A 24,789-nucleotide genomic window follows, 5' to 3' on the forward strand; every position below is an offset into this window, starting at 1 on the left:
TCTGAGACACGTTTATTAATTGGGGGATATATTCGTTTTCTTATTTATGAATTATGCATTTATCTACTTGGAACAGTTGAGGCCATATTTTTATTCTTTTCTATTCTATTCGTACATCATTACATTAATAGACTTCTGTAGGTTAAAATGCTACACTTGAAAGATTGTTCCCCATGTGTGAGGTTCATTACCTGACATCATACGCCCCCTTGTGTCCACTGTAGTGAAAGTTAGCCACAGCAAATCCAAAACAAGGTGCGGCTGAGGACCATAATATTTAGAAAAACAAAATCGATGTCATCACATTCCATGCAATTTGCTGTTGTGGATCACAGTTATGTCCTTGAAGGAAACAGTCATTTATAATAGAGATAGAGAATGACGTGACATAAATAGCCCAAGATAAAATGAAGGAAGACTGAACTGGTGTTTATAAACACTTAGCCTAGTTACAGAGGTTCTGTTGGAAATTATATGTGTTAGAAAACAGAAAAAAAAACTGGCAACTTGGATAGTTATTATACTATTATAATCAAGGTATACATAATAAAAATTAATGTTTGAGTATTTTTTAATATATCATTTCAACGGGAAGTTTAAAGTTGAAAACTAAAATCTCACCAAAAATATTCCTCTTATGTCAGATTTATAGGGGTTTACAGAAATGAACTTTCATAGCAACCAATATCTTCAATTAACTGATTCCTCTTGGAAAGATTGAACTTGAATATATTTATTGTTTCATTCAGAATCGGGTATGTGGTCTGAAATATTATTGTTGAGTATCTGGCAGATCTCTCTTTCTGTACTAACCCTATGTTTTATATAGTAGATCTATTTCTATACCAGCCCTGTGTCCTATCTAGTATTTACTTGTACACCTGCCCTATGTTATAGATCTACTTCTGTATCAGCACTGTGTCCTATCTGGTATATAATTGTACACCAGTCCTTTTTGTCATCCAGTAGCCCTACTTCTATACCAGCCCTGTGTCCTATCGAGTATATATGTCTATACCAGCCCTGTGTCCTATCTAGTATCTACGACTATACCAGCATGTGTCCTACCTAGTATCTACGTCTATACCGGCCCTGTGTCCTATCTCTTAGATCTACTTCTATACCAGGCCTGTGTCCTATCTAGTATCTACGTCTATACCGACCCTGTGTCCTATCTCATAATCCTACTTTTATATCAGCCCCTCTTAAATATACTTCTATACCGGCTGTGTACTATATAGTAGCTACGTCTATACCAGCTCTGTGTCTTTTCTTTTAAATATACTTTATACCAGCCCTGTGTCCTATCTAGTATCTACATCTATACCGGCCCTGTGTCCTATCTCTTAAATCTACTTCTATACCGGCCCTACCCATTTCTGACGTCAACGTGAGTCACGTCAGCGCGTACGTCTGGTCGGGACATTACGTCTCTTCCGGGAGACGCGTTGGCAGTTTCCTAAACACGGAGCAGCTCAGTCAGTGCGAGCGGAGGCCGGGGACAGGGCGGAAGTGTGTGTGTGTGTGTGTGTTGGATGTAAAGACGCTGAATCTGAGGACAGACACACTCCGCGTTGACATGAGCAGGTAATTCCATCTGTTCTTACTGCGGACGACGCGTCGGTGTCATGGTGTCGTGTTCACTCTCCTCTGCGGCTCCTGTGTGTGTTTATCGCGACGCTCGGGCTCCGGACTCGGTTCTTGCGTCATATTCTCACATTTTATACGTTTATTTGTCTTATTTCAACGCTGTGAATCGTCAGGTTTATTCTCTTCAGGCCTGACAACCACATACTCGGTTTTAGGGGTCGACGCGATGACAGCAGCGGTTTGATGAACCTTAATGACAACCTGCTAGTTTATCTGAATCTGACCTGAAGAGTATTACTGTTATTTGTTTTCAGCTTCATTTTCTTGACTCGATATGTTTATTATGGCTCTACATTAAAAATACTGTTATTTATGGCGAATGATATTTACAGAAGAGCCTCCCACAGTTTAATATTTATATTGAATTTCTTTGATTTTATTGAACTTCCTTGCAAAAAAAAAGGCACGTTCTCCTGCTACTAATATATAATACACACATATGGGACCAGGTCTGGGGAATAACGGATATAGAAACTATTAGAATTAGAATGACAAACTGTACCTCTTATTATTGTTCACATCAGATCAAACCAAGAAGACAATGTAAATAAGCATTTGTGTGAAGGCTGGGCAATAAAACAATAGCAATAATTGTCACGATATAATTTTCAGCAACAGCAATATAGTTCAATATACATCGATGTAATGCTTATTCATTGGGCAAGTACAGTAAAGGGCTCAAATACTTAACTCATCTACCTCTGATTTGTAAAATGTTCTGCTGTTTTATGAAGAAGAGTTTAAAACCACAACCATCAAACATGAGTCTTTAAACTCAAAAGAAATAATGTGAAATTTATCGAGAGTTACCAATATTGACTAGTGTGAAAATTGTTCTCGTATGGCCCTAATTTGTGTTATCCTAAGAGCCGATCATTGATGGATCATTTTCATCACATAAGCTACATACCAAGTAATACTGTAAATATACAGTGAAACCCAATTCATAAAGGAGAAGCAGAATGACTTGACAGAAAAAGGAAGTGTTTTCAAAAATGTAGTCATAGACAAATTATCAATATATTTGGACAGTTTAGTCACAATATTTCCTGAAAACTAACATCCGAACAAAATGTATCCATAGTTACAACTGGAAAACTAAATGAGTCACAGTCCAGCTCACTGCTCTCTTAGGCCTCTATTAAAGAGAAGTGACTCCATCAGTGCATTAATTTCTTAGTAAACACCACGTGAGTCATCCGCAGCAGAGAAAAAGAGGATGTAGCGACAAGGATGTGGGGAAAGGAAACATGTCTCTTTTCACTACTACCTTCCCTTGTCTGTAGTTCCCAGAGGTCTCCACACACAGATGGTGAAATGTCCCCTGCACCATGTCTGCTGGCTTTGGGCCCTGGACCTTGCAGCGGACAAATAGATCGGAGGGTCGAACTCACACCACTCCAAAAGGATGCTGAAATGAGAGAGACAGAGAGAGAGAGGGAGAGAGAGAGAGAGCAGGAGCCGTCATGTCCTCTGTCAGAGTCCCAGCGTCGTTACGTGATATAGCTCAAGCTTTTCGTCTCATTTAAAATGATGTGTTAGGTTACCGGCACAGTGGCGGTCAGTCGTCATATGTACTGCGTTTGTGAAATAGCTCTGGCAGGGGTGCACCTCTGTCACATGATTTTAATGATCCCGTCAGTGAGCTAGTAAGCAGCCATATTTTTCTCAGGGGGTGTTTAGGCTTTAGATCTGAATCACCATGGAAACAGTCTCCTGTCGCTCAGAGACCTACCCGGGGAACCCACAAAACACCGGATCACGTTCCTCTTCATAATAACTACATATCTGTTACATTTGCTAGACTGGCTGGAATTTCTGCTTATCATCAGAAGAAAATAGGTTTCGGGTTATTCCCCTGGAGAGAGTTCACGACTCCGCTTAAGTAACATGTTACGTCAACTTTGGGAACATTTCGCCGTCTCCTCCCTGATGTTGTTCCGGTCTCCAGTTTCCTTTGAGATTTCCACAGCGTTGTACTGACACGTGAGGGGTCTGCAGCGAGGGAAATTGTTGATGACGCCAACTCAGAGGAATGTGTGAAGGGGGCGAGGGTCTGCCTCTGAGTCTGCGTCTCAGTCCGCTTCTTGGAAAGAGAAAAAACAACATACCCATGTCCTTGTCTAAGCCAGACCCAAGCTAGTGTGGCCAATACGTAATAATGATAATAATAATAATAATGTCTTCATTAACATATGTCACTTATTTTTCTTATTTATTCAACAAGTTTTTGTGCAGACAGTTGCAACAACAATCAAACCACGTTCCCCAAGATTTATAAATAACCTGTCTGCAGGAAATCCTAGTGAGCTCAGGTGGGATTATAAATACTCCTGGAGCTCCACCAGTGACATGACTGTGGGCAGCAGTAACACACACACACAAATGCCTCTTTCTCAGATGTGTTAAATATTTCGAATTCTGCCACATAGAACACAGCGAGGCCGAGTTTAGTGGCTCACCAGAAAACAGGAACGTTCCTCTAGTAAAGAGAAGAAAGGAAAGATGAACCAGGCCACAACAGACAGCTCTGAGCAGCTCCGATAAGTGCTGTTGACTTCACAGACAGGGTTGAGCTGTTGTGAGGTTTGATGAAATGTAATGATTCAGTCAGGACTTCTTTTACTGGGACCAGTCACAGAGGCTGGTAACAGTTCATAGAAAGGTTTGTCATGTTGGCCAATCAGTCAGTTTATTTCAGTAAGTAAGTATTTTTATCGGAGACTGTGGCCAGAGTCACTGATTCATGAGGGAACTACGGAGAACTCCTGCCTCAGCTTTATTTTATTTACCTTCACAAAGAAGGTTATGTTTGCATCTGGGTTTTCTTTTCTTTTTTTAGCAGGATAATGCAAAAAATACTCAACTGATTTTCATGACATTCTGTGGAGGGTTGGGGCAAGACCCAGGGAAGAACTCCTCTTTCTTGAACATTACGAGAAAGGGCAGAGAATTATTTCTCAGAGAATTATTCATGGATGTTGATTAAAGAAAATCAGTCAGTTTAGGGGAACGATATGTTTAAGTCTGTTCAATTTGGTGCAGAATCAGCAGATCCAGATAAAAATTTGGATCTAGCAAATTTGAACGTGGTTTCAGGAGGACACTGTTGGGACTTGGTGGAGCTATGCACTCAACTGAGTATCATTCAAGTGTTGTCATGTTAGGTTCTCCTGTTAGGAATCTTGATTTATCTGGATGTTCGGCCCTGAGATTAGAAAGGAATGCACTGCACCAGACTCTGCATGCCAAAGGATGTAAATAGTGTTGTGCCATGTGTGCGTCCCCTGATGGTGTTTCCTTTTTTAGATTACGTGGCCTTCTTTTAACCTCATTAGCATTGACTTTGTATTGTTTTCATAGAAACTCTTAACAAATACAAATCACTGAGAGCCTAATTAATATGTGAATTCAATCCTCAGGTTGCCCTGACATGGACACAGAGATGATTCCCAAATTTTCGTCAAAAGATGAGGAAGTGGATTACTGGAAGTCACAAGCCCTGAAATATAAGAAAAGGTAAGCGACTCAAATTAATTCTCCTGCGACGTGAAAAATATCTTTATTGAATTTCTTTGCCTGTGTGAGTTGACATGAATCATTCAACATGCACTGTACGCGGTAATTCATGAATATAGACGACATTTTCTGTTCTCAGCCTTTTCTACATGAGGAAAATGTTGTTTACTCAGCTCATTCTTGAAACTTGGGTCTTGTAACGATGTGTCGTAGTTTATTTTATGGTCTGTGCTGCAAGAAACATTAAATCAAATTTTTAGACGGTAGAAACACATTTTAACTCCTGACCATCAAGAGACTTGTTTGAAAAGTTGTTGCCACCCACTCTTACATAATACATAGGCTGATGCTAATTTGCTGAATATGTAGTTTTGCGTGTGGTAATGAAAGATGTTATTACACAATCATTTTCAAATTTTACTGACCAAATGTTTTGAAATATTCAGTTTAAAAGTTTGAACACAAAAAGACTGTATTTAGCCATATAAGGGAAATGAGCAGACTTTTTTTTTTTAAAGGTCTGCGCCCACAAACAGCTGTGGCTTACGCAGGAGGAAATGACTACATCTTTGATTTCTTAAACAGAGACCACAGCATATGCTGGGGAATAGGCAGCAGGGGCGCTTACGAGTGCTGTGTAAGATCTTTGTCGAACTCGGTCCGTCTGTATTTTCTATATGTGGAATTTGGGGGCCCATCGTTCCTTGGAGGAAGCATAAAACTGTGCAGAGGGGTTTAAATCCTGGAAACTCCTGCTGTGGGTACAGGGTATAGGGATGAAACATCAGCGCAATGGAAAAATCACTTTTACAGCAAACCATCACATTGCCAGCATGCTGAATTCATTAGTTACCTTCTAAGAAGTTCGCTCCTTGAAGTAATTTCATGATTTACGCTGCTCTGTGTCACACATGTTGTTCTGATCTGCTGGTAAACCAGTGCGAGGGCGGACAACTCTATGTGTGGTTAAACTGGGAAGTTATAGAGCCCAGCGTGCTGATGAAGCAGCCTCTGTGGCAATGGTATGTGTGGGCCGGCACAACAACTGATTCATGGATTCCACTGCGGTGTAGAGCCACTGAGAGGCCATTATACCAGCGGAGGTCAGCTGATCTGGGAGCAGTGAGAACCACGTTTTCACACCACAGGCGGACAAATCAGGGTCGGTTTAGATTATTTAAATACTGAGATAATATCACTATACATAATATATAAGACAATAACTCCTCTTCATTTCCCCTCCGTCTCTGCATGCACATATTTACTTAAAAAGATAGAAACCAGGTAATAAATTGTGTATTATTCCCAAAAGGTTTCTGAATTGTCAGCGCAGACACACATCCTGTTTCCTTGCCCCCCTCATTCTCTCTTTACCCCTGACCTTTAACCCCCCCCCTTCCCCAGACACATGACAGCAGGCCTGTTTATCTGTGTTACTTCCCGACCACCTTCTGTCACAGTTCAGCTGTCTCGTCAGAGCTGTATATTTAGAACGCCTAACTCGACAATGCTGAGCCGACGCCGCACTATTTCCTGTTTGGCAGATGCAGAATTGCAGGTTAAAAACCTACAAATATCTCCCTGGCTTTTTCGTGCAGGTTTATTTCTGGCCAGTGGAGGTAAACCTACCAGAACATGCCTGGCTCATCTTACAGGACAAAAGGCAGCCTCTCTCTTCTAGAGCCCATTCAGCCAGTCAGCTCTACACAATTGAATGGCGGACGATGAACAGGGTAGCTGGTAACTGACAGTAATTGTTTGTGTGTGTGTGTGTGTACCATCCAGCTGCCATGATGCACAGGAAGAGCTGCAGGAGTTCCAGGAGGGGAGCCGAGAACTGGAGGCTGAGTTGGAGGCGCAGCTCAGCCAGGCCGAACACCGCCTTCGAGACCTGCAGACTGAGAATGAGAGACTGAAGAACGAGGTGGCCAACCTCAAGGTAACTGCGCCAGGGGACCTGCTGCGAGGCTTTGCTTTGGATTGGTTTGCTTGTACGGTCTGTGGGTCAGGACACTGATAAAGGAATTAGTTACTTCGGAGGTCATCTGCTCTGCTGGAGCCAAAGGTCCCAACGTCTGATTCGTGTAGTAGCTGTTAATAGGGAATGCTGTTACATAATCCTCCCGCACTTCTTAATTGGATGTCAGGATAAGGAGGAAGAAAATAGAAAACTCCCAAGGACAAGTTTTCTCAGAGCAGACTTCACCACCTGCCAGAATTTTCACAATGCTCCTCAATTCATTGTTGTCGTTACTGTAGCTATTGTGATTAGCTCACAGAAGCTAATGCAAAAGACGAACAGTGTAAATGAGCCAGAGAGACAGTGAATCATGGTTTCCAGGCATGCAGCCCTGCCACTGACAGCACTGTGAAGTACCCCAGAGCAAAGGAGCCAATGAGCCACTGGGCCTGTCCAGGGAACAAAGACACCCTTTGACAGTCAAATAATGTGGAAGAACATCTTTACTAGCCGTTTCATGACCCTTCTAATTCACCAGGTTTCCCCTTTAATGACTGTTGTACTATCAACCGTCTCCAACTTGGTCAAAATACTGCAGCTCTTACAAAAACTCGAACGTATGAACACATTACCCCCATTCTCGCTTCATAAAATTGTATTGCTAGTTTTTTTAATCTCTTAGCGGCATTGCCCCGTTATATCACAGACCTTCTAATCCCGTACATACCTGTTCCTGATCTCAAATCTGCAGATCAACTGTTGCTTTTGGTTCCCAGGGTAAAGCGTGAAACTGAGACTCCACGACTACAGAATAACCTTCCACTGGGAATCAGACAAGCCACCTTGTTGCCTCTTTTAAATCTCGTTAAGACTCATTTTTATAATATGGCTTTTAACTAGATTTGTTATCTGTGTATGTAATCTTTCTGTTTCTATGTTAGTGAAGCACTTTGTAAACTTGTTTTTGAAAAGTGATATATAAATAGAGTGTTATTATTATTGTACAATGCTTAAAATAGCAAATGGTTCTTACATGCTGCGTACCTCAGCAAGAAAGAAATTAAAACAATGGTTCCCCCGTAAACAACAGGTCTCTTTTGATTTTCTTGTTTCTCACACACACACTCACTCCCTCTTCTCCACTGTTTCCATCTCTATCAGGAGAAGCTGGAGCAGCATTACGCCCAGAGCTACAAACAGATATCTATGCTGGAGGATGATCTGGGCCAGACGCGCAGCATCAAGGAGCAGCTCCACAAATACGTCCGTGAGCTCGAGCAGGCGAACGACGACCTGGAGAGAGCCAAAAGGTCAGAGGGGAACTGTATGATTAGGTCAATGTATATGATGTAGTAGCACACTGAAATTAAGGGCTCAACATTTTGTCTTCTGCCAATTTAATACAAGACAAAACCTTGTTGTTGATATTAAGGTTTGTTTGATTTGTATATATTTGGAGCCACAGTATTAAAACATAAACGCCATTAACAGTTGTTCCTCTCATTTGTACGTGCAGGGCCACAATAGTGTCTCTTGAGGACTTCGAGGGCCGTTTAAACCAGGCTATCGAGAGAAACGCCTTCCTGGAGAGCGAGCTGGATGAGAAGGAGTCGCTTCTAGAGTCTGTGCAGCGGCTGAAAGATGAAGCACGAGGTAAAGACAACGCAAACAAGAAACCACCCTGCCCCCTTTTTTCGCAGGCAGTATGTCGCCTGTGCAAGGATTAGCAGGAGTAGCATTTCACCAGTGTGACTCTTGTCTCCTGCAGACCTGAGACAGGAGCTGGCAGTGCGGGAGCGGACGACAGATAGGATGTCGGCACCCAGCTCACCCACCTTAGACATCGACAAGATGGATTCTGCAGTGCAGGCCTCTTTGTCCCTCCCAGCCACACCTGTAGGAAAGAGCATAGAGCACCCATTCATCAGCCCGAAAGGTGAGGACTAATCTCACGCTTATATTTCAACGCAGTAGATGGAAATTGAACTGCTGAGTGTACTGATATCGGCTTGTTATTACTTCCTCCAGCTTTGACTAATGGCTGTGGCAGCTCCTCCCTCACTCCTTCCGCAAGACTTTCAGCTCTTAACATCGTTGGTGATCTCCTGAGAAAAGTCGGGGTAGGTCTTAATCCTTTTTTTTTTTCATTATTTTGTTTTGGTTGCTTAGAAACGCTGTCTCATCAGCCACAGAACAAACAGAAATATATTTATATTGAGATCTCTGTTTCCTATTCTGTCTCTAGGCCTTGGAGTCCAAGCTCGCGGCCTGTAGGAACTTTGCCAAAGATCAGGCCGCAAGGAAAAATTACACCTCGGACAACAGCACACTCATCAACAGCAACGCCACCAAATTCTCTCACTCTCTACATACCTCTTACTACGATAAAACGTGAGTCCTTGGCTACACAAAAGCTCACAACACAAAGTGGATGTGCAGCAAAAATAGCCGGTGTATTACACCTGGTGTCGTGTGTATTTGTTGCCGTCTGCTAATGTTATGCATGTACTTGGCAACTGCAGGACTGTTAATGGATTGGACCCAAGCTCCTTGACCTCCATGGCGCCATCCAGGGCCGTGTCTCCACCAGGCCTGCTGCCTCTGAGTGTGTGAGCTGTCCCCGCGCCACACACACCTCCACTGAAACTCTTATCCACCCATCACAGTGTGGGAACAGAGAGGACACTTGAAAGACCATTACATTGTGTGTGCACGTGCGTGTGTATGTGAGAGTGACAGCGATGTGTGCGTTTTTTGCCTGTTTTGGGATTGTGCATTTTTGAACCTGATGTGTGGAAGAGAGGCTTGACTATACAATGAACCTGCCTCCGGTTTGCAGCTGTAAATGCATCTGTGAGTAGGTGCACAGTGTTTTGTGCTCACGTTCCTACCACTTGCATGTGCCTAAAGCTGCACTGTACTGTGCTTGTATGAATGTCATTGCAATGTGTCGCTCTCTAGATGTCCACTCTGAAGTGGTTATGTCTCTGGTTCCACTGTTCATTTGAAAAATTCTCCCCCGACAAAGGGTCTTCAACAGACTTCAGCTTCCTCGAAATCTTCTTTCTTTTTCTTTCCTGTATTTTTCACTTAAATTGCACAGTTGAACTCGTTTTAATTTAGAATGTATTATATTTAAAAAGGGATGTGTTAATATAATTTATCTCACAGTATGCTTTAAAATGCAACATTTTCCATTTGCAATTTTCCTGCATGTGTGCATATTTAAAGTGGGGTTTGGAGAGGCGTGGTCGGGGCCCTGTATTAACGACTGAAGTGAATGTTGATCGTTCAAAGCCATGCAGCTGCAGCGCCGTCTTTCCTCCTGTTACCGGCTACTTGCTGTAATTGATTTGGAAGTAGTCTCCACGCTGGTTCTGTCCTCTGGGTTAAAGCCGCACTTAAACAAACTGCTCCTTTTTGCCGCAGTTCGAGTGTTTCCTCCGTGGACATGCGTTGGCAATTTGAGGAAACAGTTTTGCCTTTTTTTTTTTTTCTTCTTTTTTTTATGTTTGATGTATAGATTTTTGAAGTGTTGTGACAGGCTCATTAACCACGTTCTGATGTAATGGCACGGTGCACTCACAACATGAGTGGGTGAATTTAACTTTATAAAACTCAAACACGAATTCTTTAAAACAAATCGAGAATCCTCTTCGAGACTGTCCGGTAACTTTGGCTGGTTTATGTTGGTAACGTTTAGCCGCTGGGGTTAAATATTAGACGTTCATTTTCCAACCCATTACTTTGTTGACGCATTTCTTTCTCTCAGACCTTTGTGTCACCATTTTGACATCTTGTTTCATATTTGAAGGCTTCAGCTTTGAGGTGTCACTATGAGCCTGTTACTAAAGTGTGTTCTACCATCAGTGTACAGAGCTTGCAGGGATGGTAATTTTGCCGAGCTCCACATTGTACATACGGACATTTGGCATTAAGGTCCTATTTATTTCAGATTCTGTATGGCATGTGTTCATATAACGAGTTTTACTATTGAACAGTGGTTAAGGTCACTGTGTTATGATATCATATTGTTTGTCAAAATTGTTTAAGTAAATAAAGACTGAGATGATAAATAAACTGTGGACTTGTGTCATATTCTCGAAGTAAAGATGATGAAATTCTAAGCACAAGATCCAATTACTGGACATTTCCTGGAGAATTTAGGGCCAAATTTGGAGCCGCGATCAAGTATGACTCAGATCATTAATAATGAACTATCGAGATTTCAAGTTTTAATTTTTTTAAAACATAAAACTTAATAATATTGTGAAAACCAAGAAACAAATCAGTGTTATAGGTCCATTTCAGTTCTTGGTACAAAATGCATGACTCAGCAGGTTCCTGCAATGTCCATCAGTCCGCAAATTAAAGGCCCAGGTTCTTCTCCATATCCTGCTTTAATATGTTCTTCTTGATCTAAAAAAACAACAAGGAAGAAGTCATCTTAGTTTAATCTTGTTAAATCAAAAATCATCTCACTCATATTGATAGTTTAGACGTTTTACTATTGGAGCAGATGTTACCTTTCCAGAGACAGTCAGGGGATAGCTGTCTACAAAGATCACATAATGTGGGATTTTGAAGTGAGAAATCTATAAAAACAGAAAACACACATCAGACCACATAGTGTACAACTGTGTTCAGACACATGTTGAGTTATATGTATCACCTGTCCTTTGCAGAACGCTCTAATCTCCTCTGTGCTGCAGGTCTGACCTTCCTTCAGCCTGATGCAGGCGCACACCTGCTCCCCCAGCCTCTCATCTTTCACTCCAACCACCTCAGAAACAGAGAACACAACGATGAATGTGACTTCTCCGTGGATTAAATGTCAACTGTTTACAGATACTTTGCTGCCCTCCACTGGTCGTGACTCTCACCTGCACTTCCTGCACTTGTGGATGTGTATAGAGTAGCTGTTCTATCTCAGCAGGGTAGATGTTCTCCCCTCCACGGATGATTAGGTCCTTAATACGTCCCTCAATTCGGCAGTACCCAAGACTAGTCAGGCTAGCTGTGTCACTGCGGGGGGAGAAAATAACATACAAGTGTGCTAATAACTTTTCATGTATCTATACATAAATGCATGTTCTTCTGTTGAGTTGAATAAAGTCGTCTGTCAACATTTATCTCACCCGGTCCTGTACCAGCGATCTTGGGAGATAGCCTCTCTGTTTTTCTCAGGGTCGTCCCAGTACCCCTGCATGACACAGCTGCCTCGGATCAGCAGCTCTCCCGGCGCCCCCAGAGGGACAATCTCCCCTGTAGTGGGATCCAGCACTTTTGCCTGTGGTTACACTTTTACTGTTAGTAGCTTATATCACGGCTGAACCTTGCAGAGAGGAGCAGAGAGGGCATACCTCAGTGTGGTTCATGATACATCCAACAGTATTCATCTTGAGCTCGTCGCTGTCTCCTGGATATCCCAGAAACGTGATGGGGCTGTTCTCAGTAGTTCCATAACCTATCTGTCAAAACATGATGGATACAAGTTCTTTCATGGCGGAGGGATAACTGTAAGTCGAAAATGGACAGGACAGGTGGACGCTCACCGTTATCTCGTTCATGTTCATGTCTGCTTTCAGTCTTCTCACAACCTCAGGGGGGCACGGAGAACCCGCCATTAAACCTGACGCACGAAAAAACGGACAAGGATGCCTCAAACGATGGTTCAACATGGAACCCAATTCATTATGCTATAGTTTTAACCATCGCATTTCTCACCAGCTTCAACCGATGACAAATCATACTCGTGCAAATTTGGTTGGCCGAGCAAGTCGATGAACATTGTGGGAGTGCCGTAGACGAAATTGCACCTTGAGTAACAATAAACAGGCGCAGTCAGTGAAACGTGGACGGTGGTTATGAATTTGAAACTCTTCCGGATGATTAACTTTATGTCGTACCTTTCGCTCTGAATGGCCTTTAGATTGGCCTGGGCGCTGTAGGCAGAAGCAGGGAAGACGAGCGTGACGCCGTGCACTGCCATAGTCATGCCTCCGAGCACCGAGCCGAAGCAGTGGTACAAGGGCACAGGTAAGCACACTCGCACCTGAGGCTTATGCAAACACGCAACACAAAGATTACTCACATTTCACTGTTTGTGTGTCCCCTTTAAAACAAGAGGCAAATGTGGACTTACTCTTGACGCGTAACCCAATCGCAGACCCGCGAAGTAGGCATTGTTTACAATATTGTGATGGGAGAGAGAAGCTCCTTTCGGACTTCCAGTGGTGCCCTAAAACAAAAAAAACATGCCTCAGTCTGAATCATCGTTAAATCACCTTAATACCAATCAATTATCATCTGAATGCTACAGCCGATCGGAGTATTGTTCCTCGGCACGTGCAACATTTTCTGGACACAATTAAAACCCCAACAAGGAACTTTTCATTTTAGTTGAGTTTCCAGTAGTGTTTCCATTGTCTCCTGTCATAAAACCCCTCGTTTTTTCTGGAAGGGGTGGAAAAAAAGACAGGTGGCTGTTTGCAGGATGCATAGCGATGAGGTTATGTATCTTTTAGTTGCTGTATGATTGATAACTTTAATATGACATAATTTTATTTTGTACCATTCATACACTAACCCTAACCCTGTATAGATTGTTTCATCTGAACGCCCATGGTCACTAAGACATTGAGATATAGTTTATAGAAAAAGCATATTTTCTCCCTTATTGTCTCATTTGCTTTTGTAGGCAGCAAAGAGAGGCATTAACATTAAAATAAGACAATATCATAGCCAGTTAAAGTTAAAACCATCGTTTAGTGGTTAATTCCAGCATGACAGTTTATCCTGTCACATAGCAGAAGTTCACAGATCAACAACGGCCACGGTCATCAGATCTGAATCCAGCAGAACACTTTTACAATGTGATAAAAATAAATGTGAAGCGAATGACACTGCAGAAAATATGCAATGTGATCATGTCAACACGAACGGGAATCTCACAGGAATGCTTCCAGCGTCGTGTGGAATCAAAGCCCATCAAAGAGCTCAAGCGGAGATGCTTACTGAAGTGAACTGGATGTTGATGGGGTCATCGAAGGACAGCTTGCTCTGCAGCTCCGTCAGCTCTCTGTGGTGCCGACTCTCTCCCGCTTGAATCACATCGTCTACGTGGAGCATCCCCGGCTGTCGGCTGTCGGTCACAATCACCATTCGCAAGTCTGGCAACCTGGGAGAGCCAAGACAGGATCTTTATATTACATCCACAAAAACTTCAACTGTACACCGAGTCCATTGTGAAGAATTTATTGAATCCTTTTAGCTCTGCCGAGGAGGTTATGTTTTCGAATGCGTTTGTTTGTTAGTCAGCAGGATTACACAAACACTACTGGAGGGATCATCACGAAACTTAGTGGAAGGTTGTGTTATACATTTTGGTGCGGAAACCAGATGTTTTTCAACCCTTTCTTTAACATTGGGAGATAGGGTGTTTTTCTAAATTTCCGTGAACTTTCGCAGCTTGATGGAAAGAAAATGTGATCTTGTGATTATAAATGTGGTTCCATAAGTTGGGTCAGAGTGTGCGTCTTGAGAAGATCTTGAAAAATCTGTCATACCTGGAGCTTTTGATTGTACCGGCTGATGTCAGGTCAGTCTCTGGGCAGATCTCCCTCAGCATCTCACAGAACATCTGGGTTTTAAAGTGAGTAGGGCAGACCACCGCCTTACACTGGACCTGGACGCAACATATTCATTCTGTTCTCAAAGGAATTTGTTCACATGAAAGTAGAACATTTACCAACGTTTGCATTGTAGTGTGGTTGAGTAATATATTAAGTAGGCTATGTGGTTGTGTAATTCAGCTCATGCACTGTGACCGGACAAGCTTTACCTTCTTTAGAGTAAACTCCACTTCCTTCACCTGATAGGCTGGGTTCAGTGACACCTGCAAGGACAACAGTTTAAAGTCAGCTCCTCAGCACACAGTTCTCAAAGGCCTTCACATAACACACATACAATATTACATCCTGTTGTGTTTATAGGTTCATACTGGGAAACCTATTTAGTGACTTCAGTGTCCTGCTCACTCTGCAGATGAAAAGACAAAACTGACCAGTATGATTCCAGCCTTGGCCGAAGCGAACTGGAAAAGGATCCATTCATATGTGTTGGGTCCCCAAACTCCCAGTCGGTCGCCTCGCTTCAGGCCCAGAGCGAGGAGGCCTGCAGCCGCCTTGTCAACCTGCACCAACGAAAGTAAATAAGAAATCTGAATCAGTAACAGAATCTGAGCTACGACGTGCATGTAATTAATATGTTACTAAGCCTGATGATTTTTTTTTCTTCCAAAAAAGAACCAACATTTGCATCATGAAACTAAATTTGCTTGATTCAAAGATGTTGATTAACCAGATTAATATTTTTGAGGAAGGAGGTACATTCTGAATCTCAGGACTACTACTAGTTATGTTTAAATGTCGATGGGTATGTTGGCTCCTGAAAGCCAAAGTTGAAGGCTCGAGACGCACATCCTGCTGAAGCTCTGCAAAGGTTTTCCGGACGCCGTCCTGCAGCAAAACCACAGCTTCACGGTCAGGCCAGCGTTCCACCGTGGCGTCCAGGCTCTGGCTCACAGTCTGGGAGAGCAGAGAGATGGAGGAGGCGCCATGGACATAGCTGCTGGTCACAGAGGGTTTGAGAGGAGGACTGTCCACATGGAGCGATCTGGCACTGCAGGGGGGGGACACAGGAGTCAAATACTAAGCATGGGCAGTGATTGGGAATTAACAATTAACTGCATCTTTTTGGAAAGAATACCCACTGATTATCTGTCCTCTAGATTCTAATGAGAGGAAGACCTGTTATACAGGTGAACAGCCTTACACACAACACTGTCCAAAACTTTTGTGCATCTCATTTAATCTATATTTAGTATCTGCATTTATAGAACAACACAAAGTTAGTAAATATTCCCATCTTGAAGCGATGAGCTGTCCTGTCTGGAAAAAAACATTTTCCCATGTTGATATCACACTTGAAATCACTGAATAGCCTGATGTCCCACGTTTTCCAACTGCACATAAACGCAGCATTCATTTCCACATATTTGTGCAGCTGGACGTCGTGAAAAAAAGTCTCAAGAATCAAAAATATGGATCTGATCCGTGCGCACACACTCAACAATATGCACACACATACAAAAGCATGCGAATATTGACTGTATGGCTGCACCGGAAACTTTTTATCTGTGAGGTGGAAATTAAACAATTGTACATAAAGTCATACTGGCCGATAAAGTTGTTTTAAATGTGTTTAAATGACTTGTGTGTGGATGTGAACGCGCCCTTTTACGCACGACTCGTTGCGCAAATGTGCAGATTATGTAACACAAACAAACTGATCTCAAACAAACTTGATATTTAGCATCAATAAAACGTGTCACAGAACCAAATATTTTCGGTAAATGTGTCGGTGACTCAATCTGAACACCGAAGAGAATGAAACTTACCATCGGAGCAAGGTCGTGCTGCAGGATTTCAGTGTCCGGCTGCGTTTGAGTGCATCCACGGTTCTGAGTGTGTGAGCAGACCTCAGCACCGAGGAAGAGATCAATGCTGACATCGCTTCTATGACCCAGATAATCTGTGTCAGCGGGATCTAGATCCTCTCAGATCTATGAGCACATCTGAGGAGAAGACACCAGGCCTCGAAAATGAGCTGCTTCTACCCGCCTATCTGGTTTAACGTGTTCAACTTAAACTTTAACCTTCCCTGAGCCTCCCTGGTCAATGACTGATGACGTTTTACTACACTTTAAGTAAAGGCCCCACAGCTGTTTTCCCCTGTGTTGTGGAAACACACACGTTTGCTGCATAAACTTTCCATACATGTGGCTACACCTAAAATCTAAACTTTTAAGTTTTACTCAACTTTTTCGTCATGTCTTAACAGGTAGAAAAATGCAAAAAATCTGAAAATCAATTATTTATTAGACATGCAAAACTTCAGATCTACACTGGATTCAAACTCAGATTACTTCAAACTCTGTGACCATGAGTTTCCATGCAGTGCTGTGGGATGTTTGGTTATGACTGTATCAATAATGACATATGATCGTTTTGTTAGTGTCTCAGCCACACTTACAACCCCTGAAGCTTTTCTGTTTGTTAAGGTTGTTGTTTATTTAAGGTTTTATAATACAGCCACCACCCTTTTAACTTGGTCCGGTATCAGAGGAAAGAGAAGAATCAATAGGAGGGGGAATTAAATACAAATCAAATGTTTTGCAATACAAATTCATTAAAACTACAAACACCACAAATCAGGAAACTCAAGGGTTGAACTTCTGAAAAGTACAGGCTCCTTCCCCAACCCGCTAAAACACATAACAAGGTAAGCGGGTTCAAATGTTGCACATCCAACGGGTCGAACACTACACTGCAAGCACAGCAAATAATTGCACTGCACATAATACAATTTACTGCACAGCAATCAATATGTACCATAAAGTGTAAGCAGGTCAGAACCAAATGCTACCAATGGGGGGAGGCAGAGGGCCACCCTGACAACCTATTTAAGATTCATCACAGACAAATACAAAAAACTTTGACAAAACATCACACACTAAACGTCAAAGTGTTTTATTTTTTTGTTGCTTATCTCGCCCTGGCCCAGCAACAAGACACCAAAAGAATCTCCTTCTCTGCTGCCATAACCAAAACAGTGAAAATAGCATAATTCCCTTTTACTTTGAAATTCTACATCAGAACTTCCTGATATTGTCAGAGTGAGACTCTGAGGTGCTGAAGTGTGATTGTGAAGTGAAATCAGTCCGTGGAAACAGCTCGTTTCTCAATGACAGTCAGTTATTTTGTTGCTTGAATTCAAGTTTATCCTCATTGGACAGTTTGACTAATTATTCACACAGTGGTAATGAGAAATTAATTTTGTAAGTCTCAATTTTGTTTGAAATAGTTTGGCCCAATTTTTCATCATTCATTTTGTTTACTATTTATCATAACTTCATTCACTTCAATTCATTTTGTGTATTTGATCTTGTATGTGAGGAAAAAACACTGGGTCTTGAAAAGAGATGAGCTGGTTCTACCGGCCTGTCTGGTTGTTGCTGTTTACCTTGTAATGTTTAACGTCCACTGATCCTCGCTGGCCAAGGACCAACAACAGTTAACTACGTTAAGTAAAAGCCCCACATCTTTATTTTTCTGTCCAGTGGAAAGAAATCATTTTTGCTTGAAGGACAACTTGCTCTAGATCCATCAGCTCTCTCTCGTCTATGTGGAACATCCTCGACTGTCTGGTGTCAGTCACAATCACCGTGAGCGAGTCTGGCAGAAACAAGACAGGATCTTATATCACTTCCAGAAAAACTTCACTTATACAATGTTTTTCCAATTTTGAAGAAGGTATGGCAGAAATCAGTCATACATGGAGCTTTTGATCATGTAGGCTGGTGTCGGGCCAATTGTATAATTGATGATTCCAGCCTTGGCTGAAGCGAACTGGAAAATTCAGTATAATATAAATATGTGTTGGGTCCCTAAACTCCTAGTTGGTTGCTCCAGAGCAAGGTGACCTGCAGCCAGCTTGTCAACCTGACGGTCAAAAGATCAAACTAGTATGTAATCATCTCACAAAATTTACTGAGTACAATGATTAACTCCCATTGTTTGTCAAAGAGTGATAGACATTGAAATAGAAGAGCTATGGTGTCATTTGTGTGTAAATGTTGATGGATATGATGGCTCTTAATAGCTGAAGGCTCAAAATGTGCCACGCACATCCTGCTGAAACTGTGCAAAAGATGTTATTATTAAATAGCTTTTGTTAAATTGCATGTCATAAAAATTTGACCACTGAATTGTGAAATATTTTCGAAATTATTATCAAATCTTAGTTTTTAAAGTCAGATATTTGAAAAAACAGTAGAATAAAATCTTTTTTCTTCTTCTTTTTTTAAAAACTGATTTTCAATACGTACATATTGTTGTGTCCGGCTCGCAAGCCACCACAAAGAAAGGAGACACAACTTAAACGTATTGAATCATTGTGTATTCAGGTAAATATTAGGTGTAAGTGGCAGAAAACTGTAACCATGGTCAATAATGTAGAATCATGATCAAAGATAAAGAACCACTGTCAAAATCGAAATTTTCTTTAATAATTACATAAACATATAAACAGTACAAGTGTAAGAAGGTTGGCGGTTCGATCCCAGTCTTCCCCATCTGCATGCCGCAGTGTCCTTGGGCAAGATACCGAACCCCGAATTGCCCCTCATAGAAAAAGTGCTGCCCATAGACGCATCGTATGAATGTGTGTGAATGAGTAAATGGAAAAAAACTGCACTGTAAAACACTTTGAGCGGTCAAACATGAATGACTCTCCATTGCCAGACTTCTTTCTTTCTCAGCAGGTTCCTTCAATGTCCATCACTCCACAAATTAAAGGCCCAGTTTCTTCTCCATATCTTGCTTTAATATGTTCTTCTTGATCTAGAAAAAACACAAAGTAGCAGCCATCTCAGTTTAGTTTTAATTAATCGATCGTATTGATGGTTTAGGTTACAGACTGTATATAAAGGTGGACGACGAGCCTACAAATCCTCCTACTGTCTATAGTGATGAAACCAAAATATCCCAGATATGATCGCTGCCATCTTGTGCTGAGGATATCTTTCATAGTCTGTTGAGTAGCAAGGACCAACTGATACCCGCAATCGTCAGTCTCAGCTGTCAATCACATGCCAGTTTTATAGCTTCAACTAAGTGTGATAAGAACTACTTAAAATGACAAAAAACAACTTTGAGACAAAATAGTTTGTTGACGTTTTGATTTGTTCCATGTCCTTTCCATTAACATGGAATGGTCGGGGTTTATGGTCTATACCGCAGCCAGCCACTATGGGGCACTGAAGACGCTTTGGCTTCACTTTTGAGGAGCGGTCATGTCGTCCATCTTTATATCCAGTCCACGGTTTAAACATGTTACTTAGTAGAGCAGAAGTTACCTTTCCAGAGACAGTCAGGGGGTAGCTGTCTACAAAGATCACATAATGTGGGATTTTGAAGTGAGAAATCTAGAAAGAACAGAAAACACACATCAGACCACATAGTGTTCAACTGTGTTCAGACACATGTTGAGTTATATGTATCACCTGTCCTTTGCAGAACGCTCTAATCTCCTCTGTGCTGCAGGTCTGACCTTCCTTCAGCCTGATGCAGGCGCACACCTGCTCCCCCAGCCTCTCATCTTTCACTCCAACCACCTCAGAAACACAGAAACAGACGATGAATGTGACTTCTCCGTGGATTAAATGTCAACTGTTTACAGATACTTTGCTGCCCTCCACTGGTCGTGACTCTCACCTGCACTTCCTGCACTTGCGGATGTGTATAGAGTAGCTGTTCTATCTCAGCAGGGTAGATGTTCTCCCCTCCACGGATGATCATGTCCTTAATACGTCCCTCAATTCGGCAGTACCCAAGACTAGTCAGGCTAGCTGTGTCACTGCGGGGGGAGAAAATAACATACAAGTGTGCTAATAACTTTTCATGTATCTATACATAGATGCATGTTCTTCTGTTGAGTTAAGTAAAGTCGTCAGTCAACATTCATCTCACCCGGTCCTGTACCAGCGATCTTGGGAGATAGCCTCTCTGGTTTTTTCAGGGTTGTCCCAGTAGCCCTGCATGACACAGCTGCCTCGGATCATTATCTCTCCTGATGCCCCCAGAGGGACAATCTCCCCTGTAGTGGGGTCCACCACTTTTGCCTGTATAGTTACAGTCCCATTGTAAGTCATCATGGAGATGTGTTGATAAAGGTTGCAGAAAAAGAGAGGGGGCTTACCTCAGTGTGGTGCATGATACAGCCGGATGTACTTTCCTGCAGCTCGTCGCTGTCTTGTGGAAAACACAGAAATGTGACGGGGCTGTTCTCAGTGGTTCCGTAGCCCAACTGACAAAACACGACAGATGCATGTTTTTTAACGATGGACAAGTAGAAGTTTGCTTTATTTGATAAGATATTCGGATGCTCACAATCATTTTTTTCATGTTCATGTCTTTTTTCAGTTTTCTCACAATCTCCGGGGGGCACGGAGAACCTCCCAAGAACCCTGGAGCACAACAGACGGACAAGGATGCCTCAAATGATGGCTGAACATCGCACCAAATTCAACATGACGTAGTTTTAACCTTGAAACTTCTCACCAGCTTCAAGCGATGACAAATCATACTTGTGCAAATCTGGTAGGCTGAGCAAGTCGATGAACATTGTGGGAGTGCCATAGATGAAATTGCACCTTGAGAAACAATAAACAGGTGCAGGCAGTGAATGTGCATGTTATACATTTAGATTTAACTGTGGTGATGAACTTTATGTCGTACCTTTCACTCTGAATGGCCTCTAAATTGGCCTGGGCGTTGTAGGCCGACCCGGGGAAGACAAGCGTGACGCCGTGCACTGCCATATTCATCCCTCCGATCACAGAGCCGAAGCAGTGGTACAAGGGCACAGGCACACAAATTCGCACCCGAGGCTGATTAATGAACGGAAAACATGATGACTCACATTTCACTGATTTCACGCATTTTCAAACGAGATACAAATATGGACTTACTCTTGATGCGTAGCCCATTCGCAGACCCATGAAGTAGGCATTGTTTACAATATTGTGATGGGAAAGAACAGCTGCCTTTGGACTCCCGGTAGTGCCCTAAAACAAAAACATGACTCAATTTCAATCGTGGTTATCAGAAACTCTCAACTATGCACTGACCTCTAGTGGCTTTATTGATTAACAACAATGCCAATGTAAAAGGAGCATTGAAATAAGTGGACAGTGACGTTTAAAATGGATGCATCTCTTTTCGTTTGTAAAAACTGCGTAAATGAACTTTTACTTGTGGTTAGTGTTATGATAATGAATTTGAAAAGTTGTTGAAAATGTTGTATAATCCCCAGGCAGTCGCTGTGTTGTTGTTTTTTCTGGATCCTGTTGTCATACTCCTGAAAGTCGTCTCCACTCGCATTGTCACTTTCTCTCTTTCAATCTCCTTTATTTTGACTGAAGCTTTCATACTAATCATCTAAATGAGTGCGCTCGTTGACATGTGCATCCCTTTTAGGCCACAATTTACTAATGGCTACTCCCAGTGTGATAATTTATCATGTTACCAAGCAAAAGTTGGGTCAAAATGGTTTCATGAACATGACAATAAGTCCAGTGAATTTCAGTGGCCACATTCATCAGAACTGAATCCAGTCGAACACCTTTAAGATGTGTGGCATGAATGTGAAGCTGCAGAAAAATGTCTCATGTGATCTTGTCAACATGAAACCAGAATCTCAAAGGAATCTTTCTAGCGTCATGTGGAATCAAAGCCTCGAAGAGCTAAAGATGAGATGCTTCCCAGAATGTTTCTAACAAAGTGCTGGGTCGGTGAAAGTTGCATCATAATGTCAGCCCAGGTAATGTATTGCATGTGGTGCATGAATGCAGGTTACTGATGTGAACTGGATGTTGATGGGGTCATCGAAGGACAGCTTGCTCTGCAGCTCCGTCAGCTCTCTGTGGTGCCGACTCTCTCCCGCTTGAATCACATCGTCTACGTGGAGCATCCCCGGCTGTCGGCTGTCGGTCAAAATCACCATTCGCAAGTCTGGCAACCTGGGAGAGCCAAGACAGCATCTTTATATTACATCCAGAAAAACATCAATAATACATTAAGGCAGAAACGTGTCATACCTGGAGCTTTTGATCATGTCCGCTGATGTCGGGCCAATCTCTGGGCAGATCTCCCTCAGCATCTCGCAGAACTTCTGGTTTTTAAAGTGAGTAGGGCAGACCACCGCCTTACACTGGACCTGGACGCAACACATTCATTCTGTTACTTTTATAACCTTCCTCTATCGTCTTTGAATGAAACTTGTCAATTGTCAGTTGTCAGATGTCAGATGTGTCACAAGCTTTACCTTCTTTAGAGTAAACTCCACTTCCTTCACCTGATAGGCTGGGTTCATTGACACCTGCAAGGACAACAACACAGGGCAGGGGCTCAGATGTCCTCTCACCGAGTGAATGACAATGACTATAACCACACAGCTATACACTGCTGTAAAAGTACATATAAAGGCTCCCTATCTGACCAGTATGATTCCAGCCTTGGCTGACGCGAACTGGAAAAGGATCCATTCATATGTGTTGGGTCCCCAAACTCCCAGTCGGTCGCCTCGCTTCAGGCCCAGAGCGAGGAGGCCTGCAGCCGCCTTGTCAACCTGTAGGTCAAAAAGTCAAACTAGTATCATCTCATAAACTGAGTGCAATGATTAACTCTCACCGTTTGTCAAAGAGTGATGATCATTGGAATAGAAGACGTATGGTGTCATTGTTAGTTTTATTGTGTTTCAAGGCAAAAAATGTGAGACGCACATCCTGCTGGAGCTCTGCAAAGGTTTTCCGGATGCCGTCCTGAAGGAAAACCACGGCTTCACGGTCAGGCCAGCGCTGAACCGTGGCGTCCAGGCTCTGGCTCACAGTGTGGGAGAGCAGAGAGACGGAGGAGGTGCCATGGACGTAGCTGCTGGTCAGAGAGGGAGTGCGAGGAGGACTGTCCACGTGGAGCGACCTGGCACTGAGAGCAACATTCGTTAAAAACAGAGCACGGGCATTGATTAGAGCTTTACAAAGTTTTTTAAGAGAATGCCCACTGGTAACTTGTCCTCTACATGACAGTGCTCACAGACTCTAGTGGGAGCTGGAGATCATGAAAAAACTTCACATGGAAATGGAGGTGATGCAATTAGACAATCACACATCGTAAAATAAAGAATCTCACAAATATCTATTTAATATACTTTTATAGGAATATGTGTCTGCACTTGAAAGTAAAAATGGTTACACGTGGAGTGAGAATTAAAAACATGTATGTTAAATAATATGTATTCAGGTTGTGCACAAATTGTACACATTTGTGGATAATGTAATACACATTTGTTAAAATGTCTCTCCACGATCAAACAGTAAGACAGAGATTGTCTCGATAAAAAAAGTAAGTTAAAATCAACCATGATCAATTAAAATGCCTGTGATGATGGTAGGCACCTCCAGTCTAAATCCAATTGTTATTCAGTATTAACAGAACATCTCACAAACCCAAACATCTGTAATAAACATAGTTGTGACTCCATTTGACCATTAGCAAAAACTTACCACTGGAGCAAACTCCTGTTGCATGAGTCCTGTGTTCTGCTGAATGCTCGCTGAGCGCAGGACCTCAGCACCGAGGAAGAGATCAATGCTGACATTGATTTGAAGTGGCTATCGCACAGTCAATATTCAGCCTGAATACAGCTGAGTAGAAGACAGTATGTCAGCCTACCTGGTCCAGCTGGATCTGGCCACTTGTTAATCTTTGATGCACACTCGTCTTCACTGTTCAATGATTAACATTTAATATCTACACAACTCAAACATCTGTGAGTTGGGGGAGCAGGGGAGAGGCAGGGGAGGTAGCTGACGGTGCCTGGGGGGGGGGGGGGGGTGTGGTAACAAAGCAGTTGATGATGGAATGTGTGGACATCCTGGGTTCAAGAAAACGAGAATTAATCACGAGACACAACTTCAAATACATTCACTAGAAAGGCTGAGAGCGTAGCTACAACTGATGTACTGCTGACGGTGATGA

General features: G+C 42.4%; 3 protein-coding genes across 3 annotated transcripts; 1 reads left to right on the plus strand and 2 right to left on the minus strand.

The window, feature by feature from the left end:
* The first annotated feature begins 1,428 nt into the window (after positions 1 to 1,428).
* On the plus strand, positions 1,429 to 11,204 carry ndel1b (nudE neurodevelopment protein 1-like 1b). Its single transcript, XM_034593421.1, has 9 exons — positions 1,429 to 1,587; positions 5,073 to 5,169; positions 6,955 to 7,108; positions 8,291 to 8,439; positions 8,646 to 8,782; positions 8,898 to 9,065; positions 9,158 to 9,249; positions 9,375 to 9,520; positions 9,652 to 11,204. The coding sequence occupies exons 2-9, from the start codon at positions 5,084 to 5,086 to the stop codon at positions 9,740 to 9,742; spliced, it is 1,023 nt and encodes a 340-aa protein (XP_034449312.1). The 5' UTR covers positions 1,429 to 1,587; positions 5,073 to 5,083; the 3' UTR covers positions 9,743 to 11,204.
* On the minus strand, positions 10,627 to 16,899 carry LOC117766418 (medium-chain acyl-CoA ligase ACSF2, mitochondrial-like). Its single transcript, XM_034593419.1, has 16 exons — positions 16,590 to 16,899; positions 15,610 to 15,811; positions 15,195 to 15,323; positions 14,973 to 15,026; positions 14,698 to 14,816; positions 14,147 to 14,309; positions 13,275 to 13,370; positions 13,039 to 13,190; positions 12,857 to 12,948; positions 12,685 to 12,761; positions 12,493 to 12,600; positions 12,268 to 12,419; positions 12,013 to 12,154; positions 11,802 to 11,912; positions 11,656 to 11,724; positions 10,627 to 11,548 (listed from the first exon to the last, which is right to left on the minus strand). The coding sequence occupies exons 1-16, from the start codon at positions 16,700 to 16,702 to the stop codon at positions 11,498 to 11,500; spliced, it is 1,830 nt and encodes a 609-aa protein (XP_034449310.1). The 5' UTR covers positions 16,703 to 16,899; the 3' UTR covers positions 10,627 to 11,497.
* Positions 16,900 to 19,216: 2,317 nt separating this feature from the next.
* LOC117766419 (medium-chain acyl-CoA ligase ACSF2, mitochondrial-like) lies at positions 19,217 to 24,504 on the minus strand. The gene is made up of 16 exons (XM_034593420.1): positions 24,315 to 24,504; positions 23,535 to 23,736; positions 23,252 to 23,380; positions 23,078 to 23,131; positions 22,851 to 22,969; positions 22,610 to 22,772; positions 21,723 to 21,818; positions 21,490 to 21,641; positions 21,313 to 21,404; positions 21,142 to 21,218; positions 20,951 to 21,058; positions 20,722 to 20,873; positions 20,467 to 20,608; positions 20,256 to 20,366; positions 20,109 to 20,177; positions 19,217 to 19,593 (listed from the first exon to the last, which is right to left on the minus strand). Exons 1-16 carry the CDS (start codon positions 24,407 to 24,409, stop codon positions 19,543 to 19,545), a joined length of 1,812 nt encoding a protein of 603 aa, XP_034449311.1. The 5' UTR covers positions 24,410 to 24,504; the 3' UTR covers positions 19,217 to 19,542.
* Positions 24,505 to 24,789: the final 285 nt, after the last annotated feature.

Source organism: Hippoglossus hippoglossus, chromosome 8 (assembly GCF_009819705.1).
Source record: "Hippoglossus hippoglossus isolate fHipHip1 chromosome 8, fHipHip1.pri, whole genome shotgun sequence".
Taxonomy (NCBI): Eukaryota; Metazoa; Chordata; class Actinopteri; order Pleuronectiformes; family Pleuronectidae; genus Hippoglossus; species Hippoglossus hippoglossus.

What these genes read in the sequence shown, in the direction of transcription:
- ndel1b (XM_034593421.1), top strand. Translation starts at nt 5,084, where the DNA reads ATGGACACAGAGATGATTCCCAAATTTTCGTCAAAAGATGAGGAAGTG. An exon ending in GCCCTGAAATATAAGAAAAG is followed by an intron (nt 5,170 to 6,954) that starts GTAAGCGACTCA and finishes TGTACCATCCAG; the next exon opens with CTGCCATGATGCACAGGAAG. An exon ending in CCCATTCATCAGCCCGAAAG is followed by an intron (nt 9,066 to 9,157) that starts GTGAGGACTAAT and finishes TACTTCCTCCAG; the next exon opens with CTTTGACTAATGGCTGTGGC.
- LOC117766418 (XM_034593419.1), bottom strand. Translation starts at nt 16,702, where the DNA reads ATGTCAGCATTGATCTCTTCCTCGGTGCTGAGGTCTGCTCACACACTC. An exon ending in TCAACATCCAGTTCACTTCA is followed by an intron (nt 13,371 to 14,146) that starts GTAAGCATCTCC and finishes TTTTTGTTTTAG; the next exon opens with GGCACCACTGGAAGTCCGAA. An exon ending in GATTGGGTTACGCGTCAAGA is followed by an intron (nt 13,191 to 13,274) that starts GTAAGTCCACAT and finishes TGTTTGCATAAG; the next exon opens with CCTCAGGTGCGAGTGTGCTT.
- LOC117766419 (XM_034593420.1), bottom strand. Translation starts at nt 24,409, where the DNA reads ATGTCAGCATTGATCTCTTCCTCGGTGCTGAGGTCCTGCGCTCAGCGA. An exon ending in TCAACATCCAGTTCACATCA is followed by an intron (nt 21,819 to 22,609) that starts GTAACCTGCATT and finishes TTTTTGTTTTAG; the next exon opens with GGCACTACCGGGAGTCCAAA. An exon ending in GTATCATGCACCACACTGAG is followed by an intron (nt 20,874 to 20,950) that starts GTAAGCCCCCTC and finishes GTAACTATACAG; the next exon opens with GCAAAAGTGGTGGACCCCAC.